General features: G+C 36.9%; 1 protein-coding gene across 4 annotated transcripts in view; it reads left to right on the top strand.

The window, feature by feature from the left end:
• nsfb (N-ethylmaleimide-sensitive factor b) overlaps positions 1–22,076 on the top strand; it is a 33,832-nt gene extending 11,756 nt beyond the window's left edge. The window contains exons 9-22 of one of the 4 annotated variants that reach the window (XM_067429663.1): positions 2,364–2,563; positions 3,373–3,538; positions 3,659–3,733; positions 3,812–3,999; positions 4,423–4,518; positions 4,740–4,896; positions 7,518–7,651; positions 7,777–7,843; positions 8,071–8,150; positions 9,647–9,781; positions 11,312–11,425; positions 18,001–18,056; positions 18,151–18,216; positions 20,947–22,076. In XM_067429663.1, coding sequence (XP_067285764.1) covers positions 2,364–2,563; positions 3,373–3,538; positions 3,659–3,733; positions 3,812–3,999; positions 4,423–4,518; positions 4,740–4,896; positions 7,518–7,651; positions 7,777–7,843; positions 8,071–8,150; positions 9,647–9,781; positions 11,312–11,425; positions 18,001–18,056; positions 18,151–18,181 — 1,499 coding nt within the window. In that variant the 3' untranslated portion in view covers positions 18,182–18,216; positions 20,947–22,076. Of the gene's footprint in view, positions 1–2,363; positions 2,564–3,372; positions 3,539–3,658; positions 3,734–3,811; positions 4,000–4,422; positions 4,519–4,739; positions 4,897–7,517; positions 7,652–7,776; positions 7,844–8,070; positions 8,151–9,646; positions 9,782–11,311; positions 11,426–15,558; positions 15,616–17,318; positions 17,883–18,000; positions 18,057–18,150; positions 18,217–20,943 lie in introns of those variants that run through there. The other 3 variants (XM_067429662.1, XM_067429664.1, XM_067429665.1) reach the window with 3 other exon arrangements.
• Positions 22,077–25,767: the final 3,691 nt, after the last annotated feature.

The raw sequence follows: 25,767 nt of genomic DNA, 5'->3' as shown, positions 1-25,767 counted from the left end.
GCGTAAGCAAATGAAAGCATGGATCCATCATGTTTCTGTTCTGATAGAAAGGTGTCAGAATACACAGTGCATCGCAGTTGGATGCGTATGTCAGACCAGTCAGGGTGCCCTTGCTGACCCTGTCCACGGCGGAAAACGCCAATGCTAGGCCTGTGAGCATGAGAACCTGACCACAGAGCAATAAAAGAAGGTGGCCTGGTCTGGTGAATCGCAATTTGTTTTACATTATGTGAATGGCTGTGTGCATCGGTAACACTTACCTAGAGAACACATGGCACCAGGATGCACTATGGGAAGAAAGCAAACCGGCGGAGGCAGTGTGATGCTTTGGGCAATGTTCTGCTGGGAAACCTTGGGTCCTGCCTTCCATGTGGATGTTACTTTGACAAGTACCACCCACCTAAGCACTGTTGAAGACACTGTTGATGTACACCCTTTCAATGAAACAGTATACAGTGCCTTGCGAAAGTATTCAGCCCCCTTGAACTTTGCGACCTTTTGCCACATTTCAGGCTTCAAACATAATGATATGAAACTGTAATTTTTTTGTGAAGAATCAACAACAAGTGGAACACAATCATGAAGTGGAATTAAATTTATTGGATATTTCAAACTTTTTTAACCCCCTTAATTTAAGTTAATACTTTAATTAATACTTTGTAGCGCCACTTTTTGCTGCGATTACCGCTGTAAGTTGCTTGGGGTATGTCTCTATCAGTTTTGCACATCGAGAGACTGAAATTTTTGCTTTTACGCCAAACATAACGTTTTGTATTGTTGCCAAAAAGTTACATTTTGGTTTCATCTGACCAGAGGACCTTCTTCCACATGTTTGGTGTGTCTCCCAGGTGGCTTGTGGCAAACTTTAAACAACACTTTTTATGGATATCTTTAAGAAATGGCTTTCTTCTTGCCACTCTTCCATAAAGGCCAGATTTGTGCAGTATACGACTTGTATACGATTATACGTGTATATGATTGTTGTCCTATGGACAGAGTCTCCCACTTCAGCTGTAGATCTCTGCAGTTCATCCAGAGTGATCATGGGTTATGCAGCCTCTTGGGTTATCTGCATCTCTGATCAGTCTTCTCCTTGTATGAGCTGAAAGTTTAGAGAGACGGCCAGGTCTTGGTAGATTTGCATTGGTCTGATACTTCTTCTATTTCAATATTATCGCTTGCACAGTACTCCTTCGGATGTTTAAAGCTTGGGAAATCTTTTTGTATCCAAATCTGGCTTTAAACTTCTCCACAACAGCATCTCGGACCTGCCTGGTGTGTTCCTTATTCTTCATGATGCTCTCTGTGCTTTAAATGGACCTCTGAGACTATCACAGTGCAGGTGCATTTATACAGAGACTTGATTACACACAGGTGGATTCTATTTATCATCATTAGTCATTTAGGTCAACATTGGATCATTCAGAGATCCTCACTGAACTTCTGGAGAGAGTTTGCTGCACTGAAAGTAAAGGGGCCGAATAATTTTGCACGCCCAATTTTTCAATTTTTGATTTGTTAAAAAAGTTGAAATATCCAATAAATTTCACTCCACTTCATGATTGTGTCCCACTTGTTGTTGATTCTTTATGTTTGAAGCCTGAAATGTGGCAAAAGGTTGCAAAGTTCAAGGGGGCCGAATACTTTCGCAAGGCACTGTATATGGGTGAATATAACTAAAATAATAACATGAAATATTTCAAGTATTTCATGTTATTATTTAATATTATATTATTTAATATTATTAATATTTGCATATTTCAAATGCTGTTCTTTTGAATTTTCTTATGATCAAAGAATCCTGGGGGAAAAAAAACATGGTTTCCACAAAAATATTAAGCAGCACAACTGTTTTCCACATTGATGATAATCAGAAATGTTTCTTGAGCACCAATTGATCATTTGACACTGGAGACTGGAGAAAGTCACAGGAATACTTTACATGTTAAAGTTAAATAAAATAGAACTGCTTAAATTGTAAAATAACATCCCCAAACCTTTTGAACAGTACTGTATATATTTTATAAAATGACTTAAATGATAAAATGACAGTGTCATGTGGTGCAGCTCCCCAAAAACTGATATACATATAGAATCATATTTATGAATTGATTGACGGTATTTAAAATGTTAGACAAAAAGATTTGTACACTCACATGTCCACAAGGTGTTAAAAAGAGAGTTAAAAACACTATAAAAGTGAAAATACTATAGTAATGACATTTTGAAAGATTTTCCCTTTTTCTTATACAGAGCACTTATGCAGTATGTATTTCAATGTTGCTTATACCATTTTGTGTTGTTTTTTTGTTGTTGTTCCATACCCTCTGTTTTTGACGCCCAACCAATTTCTCTTTCTGCAGGCTGCAAACACGTGAAAGGGATCTTGTTGTTTGGGCCTCCTGGCTGTGGTAAAACCCTGATGGCACGTCAGATTGGAAAGATGCTGAATGCTAGAGAGCCAAAGGTGGTCAACGGGCCAGAGATTCTGAACAAATATGTGGGCGAGTCAGAGGCTAACATCAGAAAGCTGTTTGCTGATGCAGAGGAGGAACAGAAGAGAGTAAGAAATCATGAAAAGACACGAAGACAGATATGGAATTTCATGCAAATTATTAAACATTACACACTTAGGAAAAACCTTAGTTCTTTCACGCACTTCACAAATCACTGTTCGTTTAAAAAGACCATACAGACGTTTTGCACAACCTTACATTCATCTGGCTCTGTGATGGAACCCACTGATATTTGACACTTTAAAGAAAGGGTGCTCTGTCAATAGTAAAAAAAAAAAATCATGGCAGGCAAACTTGGGTTTGCTCAAAGGATGCTGTTCCCAGTTTTGGGCCCTCCAGCAGCTCTACAAATAACTCCAAATTGCTAAAATATACTTACTGAATTACTGTAAATGGCCTTGTGTTTGCTTAGAAACATTATCATAGTTTTTTTTTTTTTTCCAAGGGTGATGTGTCATGAAGTGTTGGCAGAGAACTGCTGGTTCTGGCCGTTGTTGAGTGTGATGTTGTGCTGGTAGACTGTGAGACTACATGACATTGAAGAGCTCACTCGTCACCTCTTAATGAGAGCATTCGGCTATCTCTAACCCCTCACCCTGACACACGGGAGGCCACGCACACTCATACTGGCCTCCCATCTGTGCTAAATGTTACGGCCTAGCCTCTGACAGCCTCTGAGATGAAGGAGATAAGTCTTAATTGTAGACCATTGTCACAGAGTTTATACAGTCACAGGCCATTCACCGACCTGGCATTTAAGCAGACAACTCAAGATAGTTTTGAGGCTATTCAAAAATGTTTTATTACATTACATTACAACATACTTTCTTTGTCTTTTTTTGTTTGTCTTTTGAAGTTGGGGGCCAACAGCGGCCTGCACATCATCATATTTGATGAAATCGATGCCATCTGTAAACAGCGTGGCAGCATGGCGGGCAGCACTGGGGTCCATGACACTGTGGTCAACCAGCTATTGTCCAAGATCGATGGTGTAGAGCAGCTTAACAACCTCTTGGTTATTGGTGAGAACTTCCTTTGAGATCGAGCAGCATCAAGAATGACCATGCATGATTTTTTTGTTACATATTTAATGTTTTTTGCTTCGGCTTTTGTGTTCATCATTTAATCATACTTTATTTAAGGGATGACCAACAGGCCTGACCTGATTGATGAAGCCCTCTTGAGGCCGGGAAGACTGGAGGTCAAAATGGAGATTGGTGAGAACTACAGTAGCCATCATGGATCACATACTCAAGGTGGCCTGAACAACTGATTGACTTTTAGTCCTTCTCCAGGCCTGCCTGACGAGACCGGCCGTCTTCAGATCCTGCATATACACACATCAAAGATGAGGCAGTCAAACTTGCTGGCCAAGGACGTTGACATAAAAGAGCTTGCTTTCGAGACCAAGAACTACAGTGGAGCAGAGTTGGAAGGGCTTGTTCGGGCTGCCCAGTCGACTGCCATGAACCGTCACATCAAGGTCTTATCACATCATATCATTGATGCCTACACCTCCACAATCATAACTTATTATGGCTGATTTAAACTAAACCAACTCTAGTTAAAAAACAACAAACAATAAAGTTGGCATTGCGTCAGGTCTTTTCTTCAGTATTGGGATGCATATCAAAGTGAAACAACTTCTCGAACAAGATTACAATTTTAGAAGCAGTCGAGAAGTCTATGGATAAAATGTGTGTGTGTGTGTGTGTGTATGTGTGTGTTTGTGTTAGCAGCAAGCTCACACACTCCCATATTTGATGGTGTTGACACATAATTCTCCCATATTTGATGGTTTACACAGGTGTAATAGGTCTCTCTTTCTCTTGCTTGCTCCTAGACCTTTCATTTTGATTAAGTGAGATGAGTTTGTGGATCAATCTGTGTGTTTTTGTTCCTGTAGGCCACTACTCAAGTAGAGGTGGACACAGAAAAGGCTCTGACTCTGCAGGTCAGCAGGAGTGACTTCTGGGCTTCTCTGAATAATGACATCAAGCCTGTAAGTCCCCTCTCTATTATTGTGTATTCAGTTTGTATAATGATAGGCTGACTCAAAATCCCCTTATTAGATATTGTTGGCAAACTTCACTGTCGGCATGAAGTCTAAGACTGAATCTTAAATGTTTTTTAAAAAATGTTATGCAGTATCATTATTGATCATTTAGCAGTAAATAAAGTATTTTATTATTGCTTTAATATTTAATGCATTTCTCTCTAAAGGCATTTGGCACTAATCAGGAGGATTACTGCAGTTACATCATGAATGGTATTGTGAAATGGGGCAATGCTGTGTCTGACGTATTGGGAGATGGAAACCTTTTGGTGCAACAGACCAAGAACAGTGAACGCACACCGCTAGTATCTGTGCTTCTAGAGGGCAAGTCTTACACACAAACCTCACATGCATAAACATAGACATATACAAATACAATGTTAGGGGTCAACTAATTAAAATGGTGACTTTACTCATTTTATTTAGTACAGTGACAGAATTAAAATATTCAATAAGCATTTACATTTATTTACATTTAATCATTTAGCAGACGCTTTTATCCAATGCGACTTACAAAAAGGGGAGAGCACTAGAAGCAACGAAACATTCAAGGGCAACAACCTGAAAGTGCTGTAAGAAGACTTACCCCCCCCCCCCCCCCCAACAAACAAAACATTTAATTGGATAGTTAAGTGCTAGACTTTATTGGTCAGGTGCAGTTGGAAAAGATGTGTCTAAAGATGCTTTTTGAAAATGGCTACAGACTCAACTGCACGAATTGAGATTGGCAGGTCGTTCCACCAGGTGGGAATGGTCCAGGAAAAGGTCAGTGAGAGAGATTTCATGCCTCTTTGGGATGGAACTACGAGGCATTGTTCATTTGCAGAACGTAAGCTTCTGGAGGGTGTGTAAGTCCAAGCGAGTCTAGGTATATTGGTGCAGAGCCAGTGGTTGCTTTGTAGACGAGCACCAGTGTCTTGAATTTGATGTGAGCGGCCATAAGCATTAATATCATAATTGATTGTTGTTCAAAACATTGTGTGCCGTGTCAGTCACTGCTTATTTGAGTTTTGTGAGACACACGTTTTTCTGATATGTCTTTGTTTTTGGGAGAGTAAGGCTGCATGGTTTGGGGGCAATTTTTTTATTATTATTTGTTTGCTGGGCTTTTAAGGCTGCACAATTTGGCCATCATTTTGTGAGAATGTTTCAATGTACCAATAATTATAAAATAATCATAATAATTATTTGATTATTATTAAATAAGAAATATTACTACCGACACCCAGAAGAGAGAGCAGCGAGCAACATCAAATGTCCTTCAAACCAGAACCAACCGCAACAATTCAAATAAAAACATCTGAGAAGCGGCGGAGAACGGCATACAACGTCCTCTCAGCAGCTACCAGCAATCAGCAACAGTCCCAATTGTAGCTCTGAGTGTTAGACTAGTCAAAACCATAATAAAATCTAAATCTAATAGTACAGTTAACATGATTTGTCGGTGGAGAAGTGGCGAAAAAGACAACGCCAGCGTCCTCTTCCCCACGTTGCCTAGTAGCATCATAATAGCAACCCAAACTCATGCAAAGCACAGGCAAAGATGCCGTTCATGTGAAGCAGCATTTACTCTCAACCAGAAAACACCAGATCATGAGCTGCTCACATGTGAATGAACACAGTGCTCTGAAACGCGCTGCTCATATATTTATTTTAATCAGTCTTTGTGATTTGAAATCACACTAATCCACACCGCAATTTTGATTTAATTTTGATTAATCGTTCAGCCCTAAGAGAGGGTGTGTAGATGTTGGCAGAATTAAAACATAGGTACAGTACAGGCCAAAAGTTTGGACACATTACTATTTGTAATGTTTTTGAAAGAAGTTTCTTCTGCTCATCAAGCCTGCATTTATTTGATCAAAAATACAGAAAAAAATGTAATATTGTTATATATATTATTACAATTTTAAATATTTTTTTTTTCAATTTATTATACTTTAAATGATCATTTATTTCTATGACGTAAAGCAGAATTTTCAGTATCATTCCTCCAGTCTTCAGTGTCAAATGATCCTTCAGAAATCATTCTTATATGATTCATTTTCAAAGTTGGAAACAGTTCTGCTGCTTAATATTTTTTCATAACCTGTGATACTTTTTTTTTTTATACTTTGATGAATAAAAAGTATAAAGAAAATTAAAATAAAAAAGAAGCAAATGTTTTAAAAATATAAATATTTTGTAACAACAATATACACTACTGGTCAGTAATTTGGGGTCAGTCTTTTTTTTTGTTGTTGTTGAAATAAATCAATAATTTTATTCAGCAAGGATGCGTTAAATTGATAAAAATTTATAGTAAAGGAGATGTATATTATTTGAAAATGTTTTTATTTTGACTAAATGCAGTTCTTTTTAACCTTTTTTTCATCGAATATATTAGGCAGCAGAACTGTTTCCAACACTCATAATAAATCAGAATATTAGAATGATTTCTGAAGGATCATGTGATTGGAGTAACGATCCTGAAAATTCAGCTTTGCATCACAGAAAAAAATTATAATTTAAAGTATAATAAATTGAAAACCAAATATTTTAAATTGTAATAATATATCACAATATTTAAAAAAAAATCTGTATTTTTGATCAAATAAATGCAGGCTTGAGGAGCAGAAGAATCTTCTTTCAAAAACATTACAAATAGTAATGTGTCCAAACTTTTGGCCTGTACTGTATATTTAAAAACAACCCCTTAGCTTAAATGTAATTAGCTACTTTTTAATCGTAGCTTTTAGTATAGGAGTATCTGACTGCAAATAACCTTAAATTAGTATCCTATAGCTTGACAAGTTACAGTTGCCACATACACTGCACGCATGTACAAAAACGCTGCAATAATAGCATTCCTCCATGCTCTTGTTCTCTAGTTCAAACAAGCAAACATGCACCATAATGCTGCAATCTGATATGACTGAGAGTTTGAATGCTCTCCGCTCCCGCAGGGCCTCCTCACAGTGGTAAGACCGCACTGGCAGCCAAGATCGCAGAGGACTCCCAGTTCCCCTTCATCAAGATCTGCTCTCCAGACAAAATGATCGGCTATTCAGAGATCGCCAAATGCCAAGCCATCAAGAAGGTAACAACCCCGTCACTCTAGGTCAAGACATGAAGAGATCTGTGTGTGAAAGCAGTTGTCTCACATGGATGTGATATTACAGCCATTGGCCTTTAATAGTGTGTTTATGGTTTTCATTTCTCTAGATATTTGAGGACGCCTACAAATCCCAGCTGAGCTGTGTGGTGGTGGACGATATAGAACGGCTGCTGGGTGAGTCCATCACTACGAGGATGATGCACTTCCTGTCAAAATTGATAATACGTTCAAAAGAATCAAACCTATTTATTATTTATAGGGATTCGTAGGGGGCCTCATCTCCTTTTGTCCGTTTTTGTTCTTGTTTTAGTTCAAATGGTCACATTGTAGAATGTAATGGCCTTTGGTCTTGCTCAAATTTACCCAACACTATCTTCTAATCATGTTTATCCACTCCACAGATTTTGTTCCCATCGGGCCACGGTTCTCCAACCTGGTGCTGCAGGCTCTGCTGGTATTATTGAAGAAACCTCCTCCTCGGGTGAGAACGTCGCCCTTTCTTAATGGCCTGTATTAATGGCAGCCACAGATAGGGGGCAGCACGTTCTCACAAAACAGAGTTCCTCTAAATTGCCACTCACTACATTGGTCATTTATTCACAGACATGTCAGAGTTATTTTAGTCTGCTAAAATCTATTATTTCACCCATAATATTAGGGGCTTTAAAAACCTCCAACCCAAGTATAATCCTAAACCGGTGGTTCTCAGACTGTGGTCAGTGAAGACTGTCAATAATTTTATTTATGTAGGACCACTTGGAAGTTACCAAAGTCAAATTATTGACTCTGTAGTTAACTCATTGTGTTAAAATTATTGTCTAGTGAAGTGTTTCTATTTTCGCATTTCATAAATGTTATGACATATGCGTTTGACTCAGCATTTTAGCTTGCAAACAGTAAATTATTCTAGGTGCGTTAGCTAAAAGCAGCAGGCTAGTTAATTTCATTAATAATAAATACAATATAAAAACAAGACAGCGTGTCAAAAATCATAGATATGTAGAAATTATTCAATATACACTGGTGCTTAAAATGTTGGGGTTAGTAATGTTTTTGAAAGGAGTTAATACTTTTATTTAGCGAGAGTACATTTAAAATGATCAAAAGTGACAGTAAAGATATTTATAATGTTAGAAAAAAAAATCTATTTCAAATAAATGCTGTTCATTTGAACTTTCTATTTACCAGAGAATAATGAAAAAAATGTCACTGTATCCACAAAGCAGCATAACCGTTTTTTAACTGTGAACCTAATCAGCAATATTTCTGAAGGATCATGTGACTCTGAAGACTGGAGTAATGACTGTTGAAAACTCAGCTTTGCTATAACGTGAATAAATTGCATTTTATTGAAATAGAAAACAGATATTTTGAATTGAAATAATATCTGACAGTATTTTTTTTATCAAATAAATGCAGCCTTGGTGAGCATTAGACATTTATTAAATAATCTCAAGAATTATAATGTGTTTTTTTGTATTTGTTTTTTTTTGCTGCTGTTGCTGCAGGGTTTTTCATAGTGGGCCTCCCCTAACAAGCTACTTTTGTGTTGGCCTGCCTGGTGGCAGTGAGTGTGTATGTCAGGCAGGAATAGGTGTTGTGCTGTGTTTGTAAGGTGTTTTGAATAGCTGAGGGTCTTTTCCTCCAAATCAAGACTGCATAGAGCAGCACTCAGCAGGGAGTCGAGTTTTGGGTGAGTCGATAGAAAGGGTTTGTGAGAGAGCCGGGACCTGGCAGGCCCGCTGCCTGTGTGGCACCTCATCTGCATGCACTAGCATAAACTGGACACCACAGGGGGGCGACCCATAATCCCCTCTGCTCGCTGGGGCCTCTGGGAATGGCCCACCTCTTTACTTGACGTACATAGGCACCATAGCATGGCTATACTAGCACGACAAAAAATTCGCCAATGAGAAATTTTGACCTACATTGTTTTAAAAAGTGCCATAAAAGTCATTGCTTGTATTTATACTGCAGGGTCGGAAGTTGCTGATTCTTGGTACAACCAGCAGGAAGGATGTTCTGCAGGAAATGGGCATGCTGGACTCTTTCAGCACTACAATCCACGTCCCTAATATATCTAGAGGAGAACATCTAATGGAGGCCCTGGAGGTGAGGCTTTCAGAGACAGAAAGAATTCAAGAGATCTACAGTGGCCCAAAAGTGCCATATAAATCTTGCTGTATCATATTTGATAGATTTTGATGGATTTTTTTTCTTTCTCAAGTGTGAGCTTCATAAAACCCTGATGTATCAAATATGAACCAAAACATAAACTACATAGGCACATAAAAAAAAGAAAAAATATTTGGTTACTCTTTATTTTAAGGTGTCATTGTTACAGTGTAATTATATATTTAAGTACTGCATAATAATAAATAACTACATGAACTTACTATAGGGTTAGGGTAAGATTAGGGTTTGGTTGAGGGTTAATAAAATTAGGGTTAGTGCATTATTAATATGGTAAGTACATGTAACATATGTAACAAGGACACTGTAAAATAAAGTGTTACCAAATATTTTGTATGAAGCTTCAATATTCTGTATATTGGTTTAATATTTAGTATATTTACCAAATTAGATTATTTCACACGTGAGGCTTTACAAGGTTAAACCACTCTCATTCCATGAAAAAATTAGCAGTAAATCAATTTGAACAGTAAATCATCAAAAACAAGACACCTTGACATTTTGCTAGATGTATTTTAAGTATGGCTTAGGTATCCAAATATGTTTTGGGGCCACTTTGTATATAAGTTCTTGAAGAAAACAAGCATTAGAAAACATTAAGCAGATCGTTTTAAAAGGATAGTTAAAAAAATGTCAGTTCTGTCATAATTATTGTTCAAAACTAGCCTAGAAATCTAAAAAATCTGAAAATCTAATCTGCCGCGAGTGTCGTCTAGCAACTCTCAATACAGTTCTGAGCTGTAAAAACCAAACTGGTTGTATACTGGTGTATACTGGTATACTGGTGTATAGAGTCGGTGGGCGGGGCTTAACAAAGTGACAGCAGAGTTGCACTTGTGTGCTTCTAGTAAACACAGAAACGGCAGTCTTTCGAATCAGCTCTGACCGTGACTCTGGAAGACTTGAGTTAAGCTTTTCTCTGAGAAAAGAACAAAGAATGGCACTGAAGTCATTCTTAAAAAGGGAAGATGTGTTCAGAGTTTTGCTGACCGGATACAGCGAATGTTTAATCTATCAACGAGCTCCGCTTCACGTTGCTCTGGTTGGTTGTAGCGCTATCCTATCGCGTGCAGAGGGAGTTTACAAGACAATCGTATATCCCGCCCCTCGGATTGAGCCCTGTCAATGGTGAGTTTCCAGACCAAACATCTTGATGGGGGTCTGGCTTGTCAGGCTAGTTCAAAACCTGTATGACTTTATTTCTTCTGTTGAACAGAAAATAATATAATTTGTAAAATCCAGTATTTAATAAAAACAATTTGCCGCCAATACAGTGAAATTCAATGGGTTCTATTTTGTTTTGGACCCCATTGACTTTTATTGTATGGCCAACAACAATTGTTGTGTTCTACAAAAGTAAGTCATATGATATGTATATTAGAATATGACCATAGTTTTTGATTGATTGTCTCTGGATCCATAACTGACTTTTTTCCTTCTGTCTTTCAGCTTCTTGGGGGCTTCCAGGAAGAAGAGCGAGCAACTATTGCAAAAGAGGTGAAAGGACAAAAGATGTGGCTGGGCATTAAGAAGCTGCAGATGCTTATTGAGATGTCACTGCAGGTAAGACACAGAAAGACCTTTTCACCCTGCGGGTTGTCTAGACGACTCACTGAGTCACAGCTTTCCTGTGAAATCATCTGCGGTTTGAGTCACTGTCAAATTCAATTAGTTTATGGCATCATAATGAAAACAAGCCCCTCCAGATGTGCCTTTTTTCTTGACACACACAAATAAACAGAACTCAATATTCCTCATCTGCATCTAATTTAGTGTATGTGGCCTGCTTGTGGAGTTGACTTAAGCGTTTCAATTTCCCTGCCAAAACAGACTTGTGTTAAATATTGTGCAATAATGTTAGCTGCTTAATGGCTTAAGCATATCTAAAATACATTAAAAATATATAAAACGTTTTTAATTTGCCAGGTTCACGGTGAAGAACTACTATTCAAAATAGGTTTTAATACTTATAAACAATCATTATAAGTCACTAGTGTGTGTGTGTGTGTGTGTGTGTGTATATATATGTGAATATATATATATATATATATATATATATATATATATATATATATATATATATATACCGTAATTCCTCAAATAAAAGCCTGTAGTCAATTAAACGCCGGGCCTCTGATAGTGGCCAGGGGCGTGGTCAGTACGAACAAAAAATCTGTGGATAATCTTCTGAGTGCCTTTCATTTAATGTGCATTCAATGCATCGTAATGTACAGTAAGGTTGTGCCGTGAAGGCTGACCAACATCATGCAACCATCCTGATGTGACATACACTAATCATATATTAGTCTCTTCTATAGTTAACCTAAAAACTTTGTTGGGATTGCTCTGTAAATTAAATTGAGTATATAACTGATGCATTTATGCCATTTTAAATAGTCTACTGTAGTCTGTATAGGAGAGATGTGATGTCTGTAAAAATACCGTGCCAGTCAGTCTACACAAATATTGATCTTCACCCCTCGTCTTTTTTAATCCATCTTACTCTGCATTTAAGTTAAAATACTTTATTTTGTACAAGAAAACAGAATAGGCTTCAAAATAAACTATGTTGATGAAATATTGTAAAGTGGTCATATGAACTAGGCTACACCAAAGACCGTTTAAAAAACAATATGCAAAATCAAAATGTTATATCTCCGAGAAAAGTGCATGCAACCTATTGGAAGCGCAGATGAGTAATTAGTTGGGTCAGAAAAATAACGAAATTATGGTTTTTAAGTACAAACAAATGATTTAAAGCGACATAGGCTATTAAAAAAAGTGCACAACTCGAGTGGAAGGAAGTCACGTTTTTCTCTCACATGCAAAGATAGAAAGCGCTGAGTCATTATTTGGGTTAGAAAAATTATTATGAAAATATAAAAACAATTTATTGTTTTTTAAAGTAGAAAATAATATATATAAAGTAGAAAATAATATGTATATAAAGAAATATATTAAATTAAAAAGTGCTTAAAAGTACAAAACTCTTCTTAATGGAAGAAAGCTTTTTCCCTCCATGCAACCTATTTAGAAAGCGCTGAGTGATTAGTTAGGTTAGTAAAATAACGAAATTATAGTTTAAGTATAAAAAATATTTATGTAAAGAGATATAGTAAAATAAAAAGTGTTTAAAAGTGCACAACTATCCTTAAGTGGAAGTTAACTTTTTTTTCCCTCACGCGCAAAAGCCTACAGATAGTGCAGATGCGTCATTAAAGCCCCTTTCACACTGCATGTCGGACCCGCAATATTCCCGGAACATTGCCGGGTCGCCTTCTGTGTGAAAGCAACCACGTCCCGGCATTGATTACCGAATTCGACCCGGATCGGGGACCTAGTAATATTGCGGTATTCGACCCGGGATGAGCGCTGTGTGAACAAAAGCCGAAACTAATGCCGCACATGTACGTAGTTATCGTGCGACTCCTAGAGCTTGTTTTTACAATAATACAACCCTGCAGTGCCAGAAGAGCTAGTCGGTGTTTTAAACGCAGAGGGTGTTCGTATACAAAAGAAACTAAAATTAAACAAGCAGAAATGTGCGCAAACTGGACACAAGTCGAGACCAGTCGAGAGCTCTTTACTATCCGCACTGAAGCTGAGATCGCTCGGCATTATACGTCACATCAGGATGTCACGTGTCAACTCGACCCGGGACCGTTAAGCATTGTGTGTGAAAGCGCACATATTACGGTATTTCGCTGGCAGTGTGAATGGACCAAATCTAGCGGCCCGGGAACAAATGCCGGGTCGCATTATGCGTGTATTTGCCGGAATTGCAGTGTGAAAGGGGCTTAAGTGGGATAGACAAATAACTAGGACCGGGACTTTAACGCGTTAATTAAGATTAATTAATTACGGGACTTTAATGCGTTAATTAAGATTAATTAATTACGGGACTTTAACGCGTTAATTAAGATTAATTAATTATGGGACTTTAATGTTTTAATTAAGATTAATTAATTACGGGACTTTAACGCGTTAATTAAGATGAATTACGCAAAAAAAAAACAATTTAACTACACTTATTTTTGCACCGCGGAACGTTTTTCAATGAATGAGTTTCAACGGACCGATTATACTGGAACAACTACTAGCGCTCACGAGTCACGACAACAACAAACCAGTGTGAACATGAACGAAGAATCTGATGAGACTGCTTTGCTTGGCCCCGTGGATGGGAAATTTTGTTTTAAAAAACGAAAGGATGGGAGCGTCGACAAGAGCATGGTTGTGTGCAAACTATACAACAAGGAATTTGCGTATTACCGCAGCACATCGGGCCTCAAATATCACAAATATGCTTTTGCTGCACTTAATGGCAAACATTGCTCTGGTCTGCTGGACTAAAATAAATAAACAATATTTTGTTGATTAAGCTTATGTATTCAGTCATTATTCAATGGTATACTAAAAATCCATGTGAAAAATTATCATTCAAAAATTCTCACTGTTCTCAGGTCAAATATTTATATGCAATTAAAATGCGATTAATTAATTACAAAGCCTCTAATTAATTAGATTAATTTTTTAATCGAGTCCCGGCCCTAAAAATAATGAAATCATAGTTTTTTTTTAAAGTATAAAATAATATTCATGTAAATATATATTAAAATAAAAAGTACTTAAGTAGGCTACACAACTCTAAGTGCAAGGAAGCTTTTTTTTTCTCTCTCATGCAACCAATATAGAAAGCGCTGAGTAGGGTTAGTAGGCTAAAATAACCTCTCATGCAACCAATATAAAAATTAAGCATGGAATAAACATTTTACTATTTTCATAGTCTCAATGGTGATTATGATTAGGCTACAGTAATTCTGACCGAGATTGCTTTGTCGCCTTTCTGGCTGTTGTTGTAAATGGTGATATGTTCGGATGTTTCTTAAAAAATCAATGATATCTGTCTACTCGAACGCTATCGCTTTTATTCTCTATTAATGTAAAACAGTTTATCTAAAGCAATTATTTTTCAAACAGATGGAATTAGAAATACAGGCCTGCCCCTAATAAAAACCTGCTTCAAATAAAAGCCGGTTCCCTTCTACAGTTCAGGTAAATAAAGGCCCCAGTCTTTATTTGAGGAAATACAGTATACACTCACCTAAAGGATTATTAGGAACACCATACTAATACTGTGTTTGACGCCCTTTCGCCTTCAGAACTGCCTTAATTCTACGTGGCATTGATTGAACATGGTGCTGAAAGCATTCTTTAGAAATGTTGGCCCATATTGATAGGATAGCATCTTGCAGTTGATGGAGATTTGTGGGATGCACATCCAGGGCACGAAGCTCCCGTTTCATCACATCCCAAAGATGCTCTATTGGGTTGAGATCTGGTGACTGTGGGAGCTATTTTAGTACCGTGAACTCATTGTCATGTTCAAGAAACCAATTTGAAATGATTCAAGCTTTGTGACATGGTGCATTATCCTGCTGAAAGTAGCCATCAGAGGATGAGCACATGGTGGTCATAAAGGGATGGACATGGTCAGAAACAATGCTCAGGTAGGCTGTGGCATTTAAACGATGCCCAATTGGCACTAAGGGGCCTAAAGTGTGCCAAGAAAACATCCCCCACACCACTACACCACCACCAGCCTGCACAGTGGTAACAAGGCATGATGGATCCTTTTTTTTTGGCACTTTTTGTTTGCGCCAAATTCTGACTCTAACATCTGAATGTCTCAACAGAAATCGAGACTCATCAGACCAGGCAACATTTTTCCAGTCTTCTACTGTCCAATTTTGGTGAGCGTGTGCAAAGTAGCCTCTTTTTCCTATTTGTAGTGGAGATGAGTGGCCTTCTGCTTTTGTAGCCCATCTGCCTCAAGGTTGTGCATGTTGTGGCTTCACAAATGCTTTGCTGCATACCTCGGTTGTAACGAGTGGTTATTTCAGTCAAAGTTGCTCTTCAATCAGCTTGAATCAGTTGGTCCATTCTCCTCTGACCTCTAGCATCAACAAGGCATTTTTTTGCCCACAGGACTGCCACATACTGGATATTTTTCCCTTTTCACACCATTCTTTGTAAATCCTAGAAATGGTTGTGCGTGAATATCCCAGTAACTGAGCAGATTGTGAAATACTCAGACCGGCCCATCTGGCGGCAACAACCATGCCATGCTCAAAATTGCTTAAATCACCTTTCTTTCCCATTCTGACATTCGGTTTGGAGTTCAGGAGATTGCCTTGATAAGGACCACACCCATAAATGCATTGAAGCAACTACCATGTGATTGGTTGATTAGATATTTGCATTAATGAGAAATTGAACAGGTGTTCCTAATAATAGCTTTAGGTGTGTGTGTGTGTGTGTGTGTGTGTGTGTGTGTGTATGTATGTATATATATGTATGTGTGTATATATATATATATATATATATATATATATATATATATATATAATATATATATATATATATATATTGCCAGCAGCCATATCACCCTGTGGCCCAAGACTGGTTGGGAGTACCTGAATGGGAGACCAACTGGGAAAACTAGGTTGCTGCTGGTAGAGGTGTTAGTGAGGCCAGCAGGGGGCGCTCACCCTGTGGTCTGTGTGTATCCTAACACCCCAGTATAGTGATGGGGACACTATACTGTCAAAGAGCACCGTCTTTCGGATGAGACGTTAAACCGAGGTCTCGACTCTCTGTGGTCGTTAAAAATCCCAATCCCAAATTTGCCCATTGGCCCCTGTCCATCATGGCCTCCTAATCACTCCATCATGGTCTCCTCTCCACCAGTCAGCTGGTGTGTGGTAAGCGTTCTGGCGCAATATGGCTGCCGTAGCATCATCCAGGTGAGTGCTGCACATTGGTGGTGGTTGAGGAGATTCCCCCTTCTAATGTAATGAATTATTATATATTTATATATATATATATATATATATATATATATATATATATATATATATATATATATATATATATATATATATATATATATATATATATATATATATATATATATATATATATATATATATATATATATATATATATACTTTTTTTACTTCAATATTTATGTTGTGATTTATCTCAGACCAGATTGGTTAAAACTCTTTATTGAAGACATTTTTGAAATCCCTGTGGAGAAAATAATACGTCTGGAACCAAGGCCACTGCAAAACTGTCCAGTCACCGTTCTGCTCTATTATGCCAGTGTTGGCATATTTTTTTAGTACGTTCTAAACCATTAGTTCTATTTTTTTTTAATGAGTACTTTAAAAAAAAAAGAGAATTACAGTGGTGTTTGTTAGTGTTGTCTTGTTTTTGTGGTGGCGTAATTGGAGTTGCAGTGGTGTTTGTGTTGGATGCTGTGTAATTGGTGTGGTATGCAGTTATGTGGCAGCGTGAGCGCTTCCCCTCAGAGAGGAATGAGACCGATTCTGCCGGGACATGCTGCAAACAGCCGCGCTGCTTTTTCCTCCCATTCTCTCTATTCTTTCAGTAATTTCCACTTCTTCAACAGCCTCAGGCAATTGAAAAGCTAAGTTATTGCATACACCTTCATTAATTTTCCTCCTTGGTGCCTTCTCACTCCTTAGAGCTTTCCTCTGTCCTTAAATCACATTCTAGTCTATAAAGGAATTTTACCAGTGCAATTCGTGTTCATGACCAAGATTAAACATGTCAGAGTATGCGGCTTCTTAATTAATTTACTGTACATCTCCTGTAGACATTTAATTAGAGCGTAAAGAATTTAATGGTGCAATTAAATGAATCCGGGATGTTTTAGTACATTTTATTTCTTTTATTTGATCAACATAAATATCACTCTAAACATCACCAAAGAAAATGAATATGTAAGGAGATAAGGAGACTACGTCATCTTCCTGTCCCGGGTGAACAGGTACGCCAGCCTGCTGGATTTATCTTGTCACTTCCCGTTCCCGACAGGACTGCCGCCCCTTCACAACTCCTTACTGACAAATTCAGGGCCCCTCCGAACCCTCCAGGCATTAAATAGCTGACAAGGTTTTTGTCTTTTCAACATCTTGCCACTTTCGAGAAAAGGGGGCTTGGAAGGAACATACCGCAGTTTAACAAAAAACAATATTTTTTTACTTGTCATTTCCCTTTTTATCTCCAATTTTCACCCCTGTGGGTATTTTTATGTTTTATTTTTTTAGATGCCTCTGGAATACAGAGTTAACAAGTTCCTGGCACTGCTGAGAGAAGAAGGAGGGTAAGTTCATTTCTCATTTGGCTTCAAATGTATTATTATTATACATTATTATACTGATTGTTTTCATTAACATGTTGTCCATGTTTTTCTCCAGGTTTGGCACTGATAAAGATTGGGCCATATAGTCTCAGGATGCAGAAGACAAACCAAAGCTGTTTTGGTAGGACTTACATGTAGAGACCAAGCCTTACTTTTGTCTGTCAATATTTCAGTGCACAATTTAGAGATGATCAAAGATTGAAAGACTTAAATAATCAAAAACCACAATAGAAGTGCATTGGATTTCTGTAATGTGACATATTGAACGAAACAGAATATTCAGCATTCAGTGGAACTATAGTTTTTTTGGTGTTTGGTTTGTAAAAAGTGACCCATTGGTTAAATAAAATTTTCCTTCATGCACAAAATGCTTCAGAGGTAGAAGAAATTTTTATTTTTTATTTTAAAAAAATTATAATAAGTTTGGGGTCAGTAAGATTTAATTTTTTTTTTAAATAAATAATAATAATATAAATAATAGTATATAGTATATAATAATATATAGATAACAGGGCTCGACATTAACGCTTATCCGGGACAAGCAGATTTTTTGAAGGGACAAGTGAAAAAGAATTTTACTTGCCTGACGGACAAGATCCTGATTAAAACAAAAAATAACTAGCGAATCACCAAAATGCAAGAATGATTGTGCATTAATTTAGTGTAAGTGGCGATCGATAGTGGTGGATAATAATATATGATGAAATGACGATAACAAGGTCACGCTGTTGCCGCTCGTGCAGCCTCTTGAGGAGAAATTATAACACCAGAGCGTTTAAGCTGTTTCCTTAATACCATCACGACTGAAAATGACGCTGCTTTCATATGACAGTTTCATAAACAATTAATTAACATTCACTTAAAGTCACTTACATTTTAGATGCAATATTGAGCGCTTTTGTTTCGATTTCAGCAGCGAAAATCATTCACACACAGCAGAACCGTAACGCGTCTCACAGCAACAAGTGTGTTACGGAACGATTCAGTGTTTGAATGAATCGTTTGAATGAACGACTCAATGACTCATTAAGACGGCCACCTGCTGCCACCTACTGGAGGTTTAGTTTCATGTTTAAACATACTTTCCATCATTTCTTTTTTGTCTATTCAAAACTACAAATCTCAAAACATTATTTAATGCAGTTGTAATTTTTCAGTGTAAATTATTTAATTTTATTGTTAACAGCCCTTATAGTGTCTTAATTTAATTTAATGTATTGATCAAATTTAACAGTATAACATTAAACCTAAAAGCATAGACTATATTTGAAAAGATTAGGGGGGAAATGCCCTTTATAAAAGGTAAAAATATCACAAATTTGAAATGATTCAATAAAAAAATAAAAATTCACAAATATGCAGATTTAAATATGTCAAAGCTGATTGAACACTGGTTAGAATACTGCTTCAGAAAAAATTATAGTTACAACACACACACACACACACACACACCCACACAAACACAAACAAACACACACACACACACAACAATTTAAAAAAATATATTTTTTCCGGACAAGCAAATTTTTTACTCGGACAAGTGAATGAACGATCTACTTATATATATATATATATATATATATAATATATATATATATATATATATATATATATATATATATATATATATATATCTATCTATCTATCTATCTATCTATCTATCTATCTATCTCTATCTATCTATCTATCTATCTATCTATCTATCTATCTATCTATCTATCTATCTATCTATCTATCTATCTATCTATCTATCTATCTATCTATCTATCTATCTATCTATCTATCTATCTATCTATCTATAAATAAATATAAATCAGCAAGGGTGCATTAAATTGCTAAAAAGTGACACATTTATAATGTTACAAACAATTGTTTTTTCATCAAGTGAAATTTTTTCTTCAAAGTATTGTGAATTTTTTGGATCAATTTCCTAAACAATATTAAGCAGCACAACTGTTTTCAACATTGATAATACAAAATGTTTCTTGAGCAGCAAATCAGCAGATTAGAATGATTGACACTGAAGACTGGAGTAATGATTTAAAAACAAATAGATTACATTTTAAAATATAATAAAATAGAAAACCGGTATTTAAAATAACATTTCACAATATTACTCTTTATGATCAATAAGCATAAGAACATAAAATCATAAAAAAAACATAAAAATATCTTACCAACCCCAAACATGTAAACGGCATTGTATGTTTTATCATCTAAAAATAACTGTTATTCATAATAAAACTTTACTTTAGCTTTCCCTGTAATGAAAGCTAAATTAATGTATTGCAGTACATTCACTGTACTGCAATGTTATCACATCCAATTATAGGCTAATTTTGAATTATCTAAGCGAGATCATACATTAAAGTATTTACTGTTGCTATTCCAGAATATTAAGAATATTAGGCCTATAAGTCCTCCATCATTCAGTCTTCCATACATTTAATAGCTTATAGAAACAAACCAATTTAGAGCATATAAGCACTGATACAACAAGGCAAACTGCACCTTATCTCTGCGTTGTACAGCAAACCTAACATACGCTGAGTTCAGTCAATCAGTAAAAGTCATTTTAACAGAAGGCTTAACATTTTCCCTCCAACCAGCCTCTTGAAAACTCAAATCGCCTAGGCAGTGTGACATAGTCAAAACTAAGAAAATCTATATCTAATCTAAAATCTAATCTAACTATTCATTTTGTACCTAAAATATTCTAAGATTAGAGTAAATTTGAGTAAATATAGGTATCTAGAATGCATTGTGTAGAAGGTATAAAAAAATATAATGATATATGTGCACTGTTTTATAAAGTTTCCTGTTTGTGTTTTTGTACCATATCTTTCAGAAGCTGTTAAAGGATTCAGGAAAGCACTGAGTGCACTTGAGAAACTGAGAGAGAGCAGAAGTGCCTACAGCATCCCTCACTTTCCTCAAGTATAGTGTACTACACAGCACTGCCCCCCGTTCAACACTAGCTCCTCGATTTTCTCTGTACATAGGGTCTCATACTTGTACAGGGGTTTTGAAATAGTACATGCATGTATATGAAGATCAATAGGGTTTTTATGTATATATAAAATGTATCATTTATGACGTGTATTTACTGATGTGAACCATTCCTGTCAATGATGCCTTACTCCTAAACTTGTCCAGACGTGTAAATTTAGAATTTAGCAATGCTGAAATTCTTCGACCAAATCCTCAGCTCACTTTTCCCTTTGTCATGGATGGACTTACTATCTTAGTCAGTGCCCGTCAATAACAATATTGAAATTCTCACTCCTGTGCCTTTATCATGCCAGTATATTGTTGTAGTTTGTTTATTGCTTTTATTGTTTTCTGACAAGAAGAGCATTTGTTTTTTAAGAAAGGGAACTATCTGTCCTTCTTAATTTACTCTGGACTTTCCATGTCAGGAACATAGGAAAGATCATAGTCCCATAGGTATATGAAATACCCCTCAACTCGATCGAATAGGTAACATGGTGGCCTTAAGAATTGTGTACGGGACGGAGACCCGTGACCTACCTACCTCCCCCCTGCCACTCTGCCAACAGTGGCGAGATACTTTACATTGGCCTTGAAGTCTCCTCTTCTTTCGCTTACATGCATACTTTCTTTGTCTCTCTCAGAAGAATTAAGAAGAACATTATGACTCCATTATGACTTTTACTGTTGAACTGTGAAAGTAATAGTAACTGAACCACACCAAAAAGTCTTGCTTTTTAAATTTAAATGCAGAGTTTTGTGTTTGTTCTGGATCTTGGGCTGCATGCCACACATTAGTACTTTGTAGGAGATGTCCTTATTGCCAAACATTTGGAGTATAACATGCTATATTATGTTTTCATGGCATGTCCCTTTAAGGAGCTAAATAATGCAATATATTTTTCCTTGATAATATAAATATAAATCAATGATTTCAATGATTCCCTTATTAAAATGTGGTTTTAAAATTGCAATAAATGACTGACGTTATTGTTATGTTGTAATTAGCTTTTTTTCCCCACTGAGGCTTGATGTGATTCTATGGAAGAAAAGGAATGCACTTGCTTCCTTTTCACAGTCAGTGTTTTTAACTCTCTGATTCTGCTCATGTGATGGTCAAAAATGACTGCAGTATATATTTGTATATAAATGAGATGAATGTACTATATTATAATGCTAAATTCTGTTATATAGTCTAGTCATTTGTTAACATGTATTCATTACTTCAATGAGCTCATTGTTTCGGTCTTAAGTTAATATGTTTTTTTTAACATAGACTTGAAAATTAAATGTCCAAAATATTGAAACGGTTGGAGCTTAAGTTTGTATGCTTAGAGTGGACAGTACACTCAAAAATGAAAATTCTGTCATCATTTACTCAGCCTCAAGTTGTTCCAAACCTGTATAAATATAATTCTTCCGCTAAACACAAAAGAAGATATTTTAGAATATCTTTAGAAGAAGATATAGCATTACTAGCCCCGGCCCGACAGGCATTGTAATACCAGTCTCGGCCATGGGAGGCGGTGTGCGGGCAACATAACCACCAGCCAACCTGGCGTACTTGAACCTTGAACCTGATGTCAATCGTGTGGAAAGTACAGCCCACTACTTCATTTCAGCTCAGGGAAGAGAGTGGACGGATGGCCGAAGCCCTTGGCCCCTTAAATGTATCTGATATGATAAAAATAGCTGTTTTTACCTGACCGGAAAAAGCGGAAGTGTGGGCGCCCGGCGACTGTGTCCCGTCATAATAAAAGTCCCGGTACTCGCGAGCCGTTTAAAATAGGCGCCCTCTAGTGGACGAAAAGTTGCATAGTGCACCTTTAAAATATCTTGTTTTGTGTTCAGCACAATAATTATATTTAAAGCAGCACCAGGTAGGTTTTGCTCTCGGGGTCCCCCTGCAGTTGGGAAACAGTATTGTCCTCTACTACTGTCGTAAACGCTGTCATCCTACATTTGTTGACATGACAACCATGATAGCCCTGAACGCTGTAGGAGGAGTTCACATGCAGGTGTTCTTCTGGCGTCGCGTGTGAAATGTCTTCAACCCAGGTACAGTGGCACATATTTCAGCATGTCATATGAATATCATTTCATGGGTTTAATTTTTTTTCAAACGCCAAATGTTTGCGATGCTCACGTTTACAAACCAGCGTCATTATAGTAGCCTAGTCTATTGGTTACCGTTTTACAGAATCTATATGATACCTCAATTCAATGTTTGAGTGGAAGGTAATAACCATATATTGTCAATGTTATAATATCAAGCTACCATAGATGAATTTGCAAATTTGATAAACAGATAAACAGATTTGATAAACAGATATCACAGACATGTTAGTTATCCTAAAATACGATTTTGTACGTCTTATGTATTTACTTACCAAACTTGTATATGCCTTAAAGCAGTCGAAGTTTGTAGTTCTTTGTTCTCGGGTTACTACCCAAAACCCTAAGATTAAAAATGATACAGACCCCGTCAGGCTATGGCAGACATGTCATTCAACCTATTGTAAGTCGATGTATCATCAGAAGAGTCTTGAAAATATATTATGAAGGTTGAAAAGTTACCTGGTGCTGCTTTAACATTTTTATATGAAATATATATTTTACAACCAAAAAAAAAATACTCTAGAACTGTGAGAAAATCAAAACCATAAATCTAAAAATGTTGTGTTTCAAATTTTAGGTTGATATCTCAAAAAATGAGCTTTCAATCAGATTTTGTTTGGAGGCGCTGTACCAAATGTTTCCTCTTGGGAAATTTGCTTCCCATTTGTTTTCAATGCAGTCATTTTTGACTGTGAACAGTACAGGTGTGACTGTTTTTTGTTGTTGTTTTTTTCCTCATCATGTCCATGATTATTATTTTTTCACCAGGCAAATGCTAAAACATTTACCAAGTTTTGTTCCATTGCGATGAAGTAATATAATCTACAAAAATGACTGAACGGCATCAGAGGGTTAATAACAGTGTGACATTCAAATTGTCCTGTGCATACAACACCAGGAGCCATAATAATATCTGCATGATACCGAATAATCTGCATGAACAGGTAAAATATGTTTTATTTCAGTCAATATTTGTATAGTGCATTGTGTCATGCTTTACTCTGTCATTTTATTGAGCTACTGTAGTTGAGACACCAGAGGTCCGCCTGCAAACCTACAGGATGATGTCAGCGCTGGAATGACAGAGTAGATGCAGACATGGAGTTCAGATAATTGTGATCAGGTAGATTAAACCCTTTATTTAGCTGCGTGCCAGTGTAGCACAGTATTTTATTTTTATGCCACCGTGGAGAAAATAATCGCTTGTTAAAAGTGTTATCCGTATTGCATTTTAAAGGAGGCTACATATATCATAATATATAGATCAATAGAGCAACAGTCAATCTTATATTAAAAAGCAAAATCATGAGACCGTTTTGTTCTTCAAATATATAATCTTAGTTCAGTCATACAGATATATACATTGTGTAATAAATAATATTTATAAAAACATAACATTTTCAGATTATAAAATAAAAAGGGAATTATGAACTTTTAAAGGCTTTGTACAAAACTTTGGATATAGCGGAAGGAGAAATGGAAAAGCGAGTCTAGATGTGACCGGTGAGAGAGGGCTCCTCAAGGATCGGTGTGGATGTGAAGTAGCATTGCGTAGTTAAACTTAATTAACGGGAAGCGTGTGGGACTGTCAGAACATGTCGTATGGAAACCTCCACCAGTCTTTCCTCCATGTATCACACACTCAAACCCACAGCAGTCCTCCACTTCCAACACACTCTCTCAGCTGTCTTGGCGAATTGGTGGCTCCTTCGTATGAAATTGTACGATCTTCGTTCATTTCCGTAGGATCTACTTGCGCCCCGCTGATGGTTGAGTTTAGGGATGCACCGTCATGCATACTTTTTTTCCAAAAGTACGTTTCCGTATGAATTCATATGATATCGCCACGTCGTAAAATCTCATGAGATCGGGTTGCCACTTCTCTCCTTTATTTCCCCTCTTATTTCTTATTTCTTTACCTATACTCCTCCTATTCACTTGTTCTCCTTCCTCTACGCAAACTTCTCATTAGGGAAGTGTTGAAATGGTGCCTTCACAGTCATATATGAGGAGCTTTATCAAAAAGAATATGTTAAAAATAAACGTCATAATCTCTAGAATTAGTATGCTCATTAGTAGTTTTGTAAGTGCAAATTTTACTGGTCGGGTGCACGTGAGCCCAGTGTGTTGTCGCATTCTGCTGTCATGCGCTCATCCAGAACAGTTGCCAGAAGAAGCTTTGCATGTACATGTTCTGCAAAAAAAATTATACTGAAATCTTAAAGGTACCCACAATGCCTTTTCCCATTTGCACCGCCCACAGCATTCTACGCTAATTTATCGATTGCATCCCAACTGCTGTATACAGCAAATTAACAGAAGTTTCGTGTTATGTAGCAAACGGCAATATGTTCCACGTTTTGAACATTTATGATTATAGGGAATGTGGTAGTAGTGTACAATATGTCCTTGGATGAGGAAACCTCTGAGACCACGAGGGAAAAGATGAGCATTGCATTGGATTCAGTAGTATAGCAGGGCATATTTCGAGACCCAGCATTCAGTAGTTAACCGAGAGTTTCTCGTCGTCCTCCCTCGCTCCCTCCCTCCCTCCCTCCTCTTG

The sequence above is a fragment of the Pseudorasbora parva genome, chromosome 21 (genome assembly GCF_024679245.1).
Source record: "Pseudorasbora parva isolate DD20220531a chromosome 21, ASM2467924v1, whole genome shotgun sequence".
NCBI classification, from domain to species: Eukaryota; Metazoa; Chordata; class Actinopteri; order Cypriniformes; family Gobionidae; genus Pseudorasbora; species Pseudorasbora parva.
This window is presented reverse-complemented; position numbering and strand designations above follow the sequence as displayed.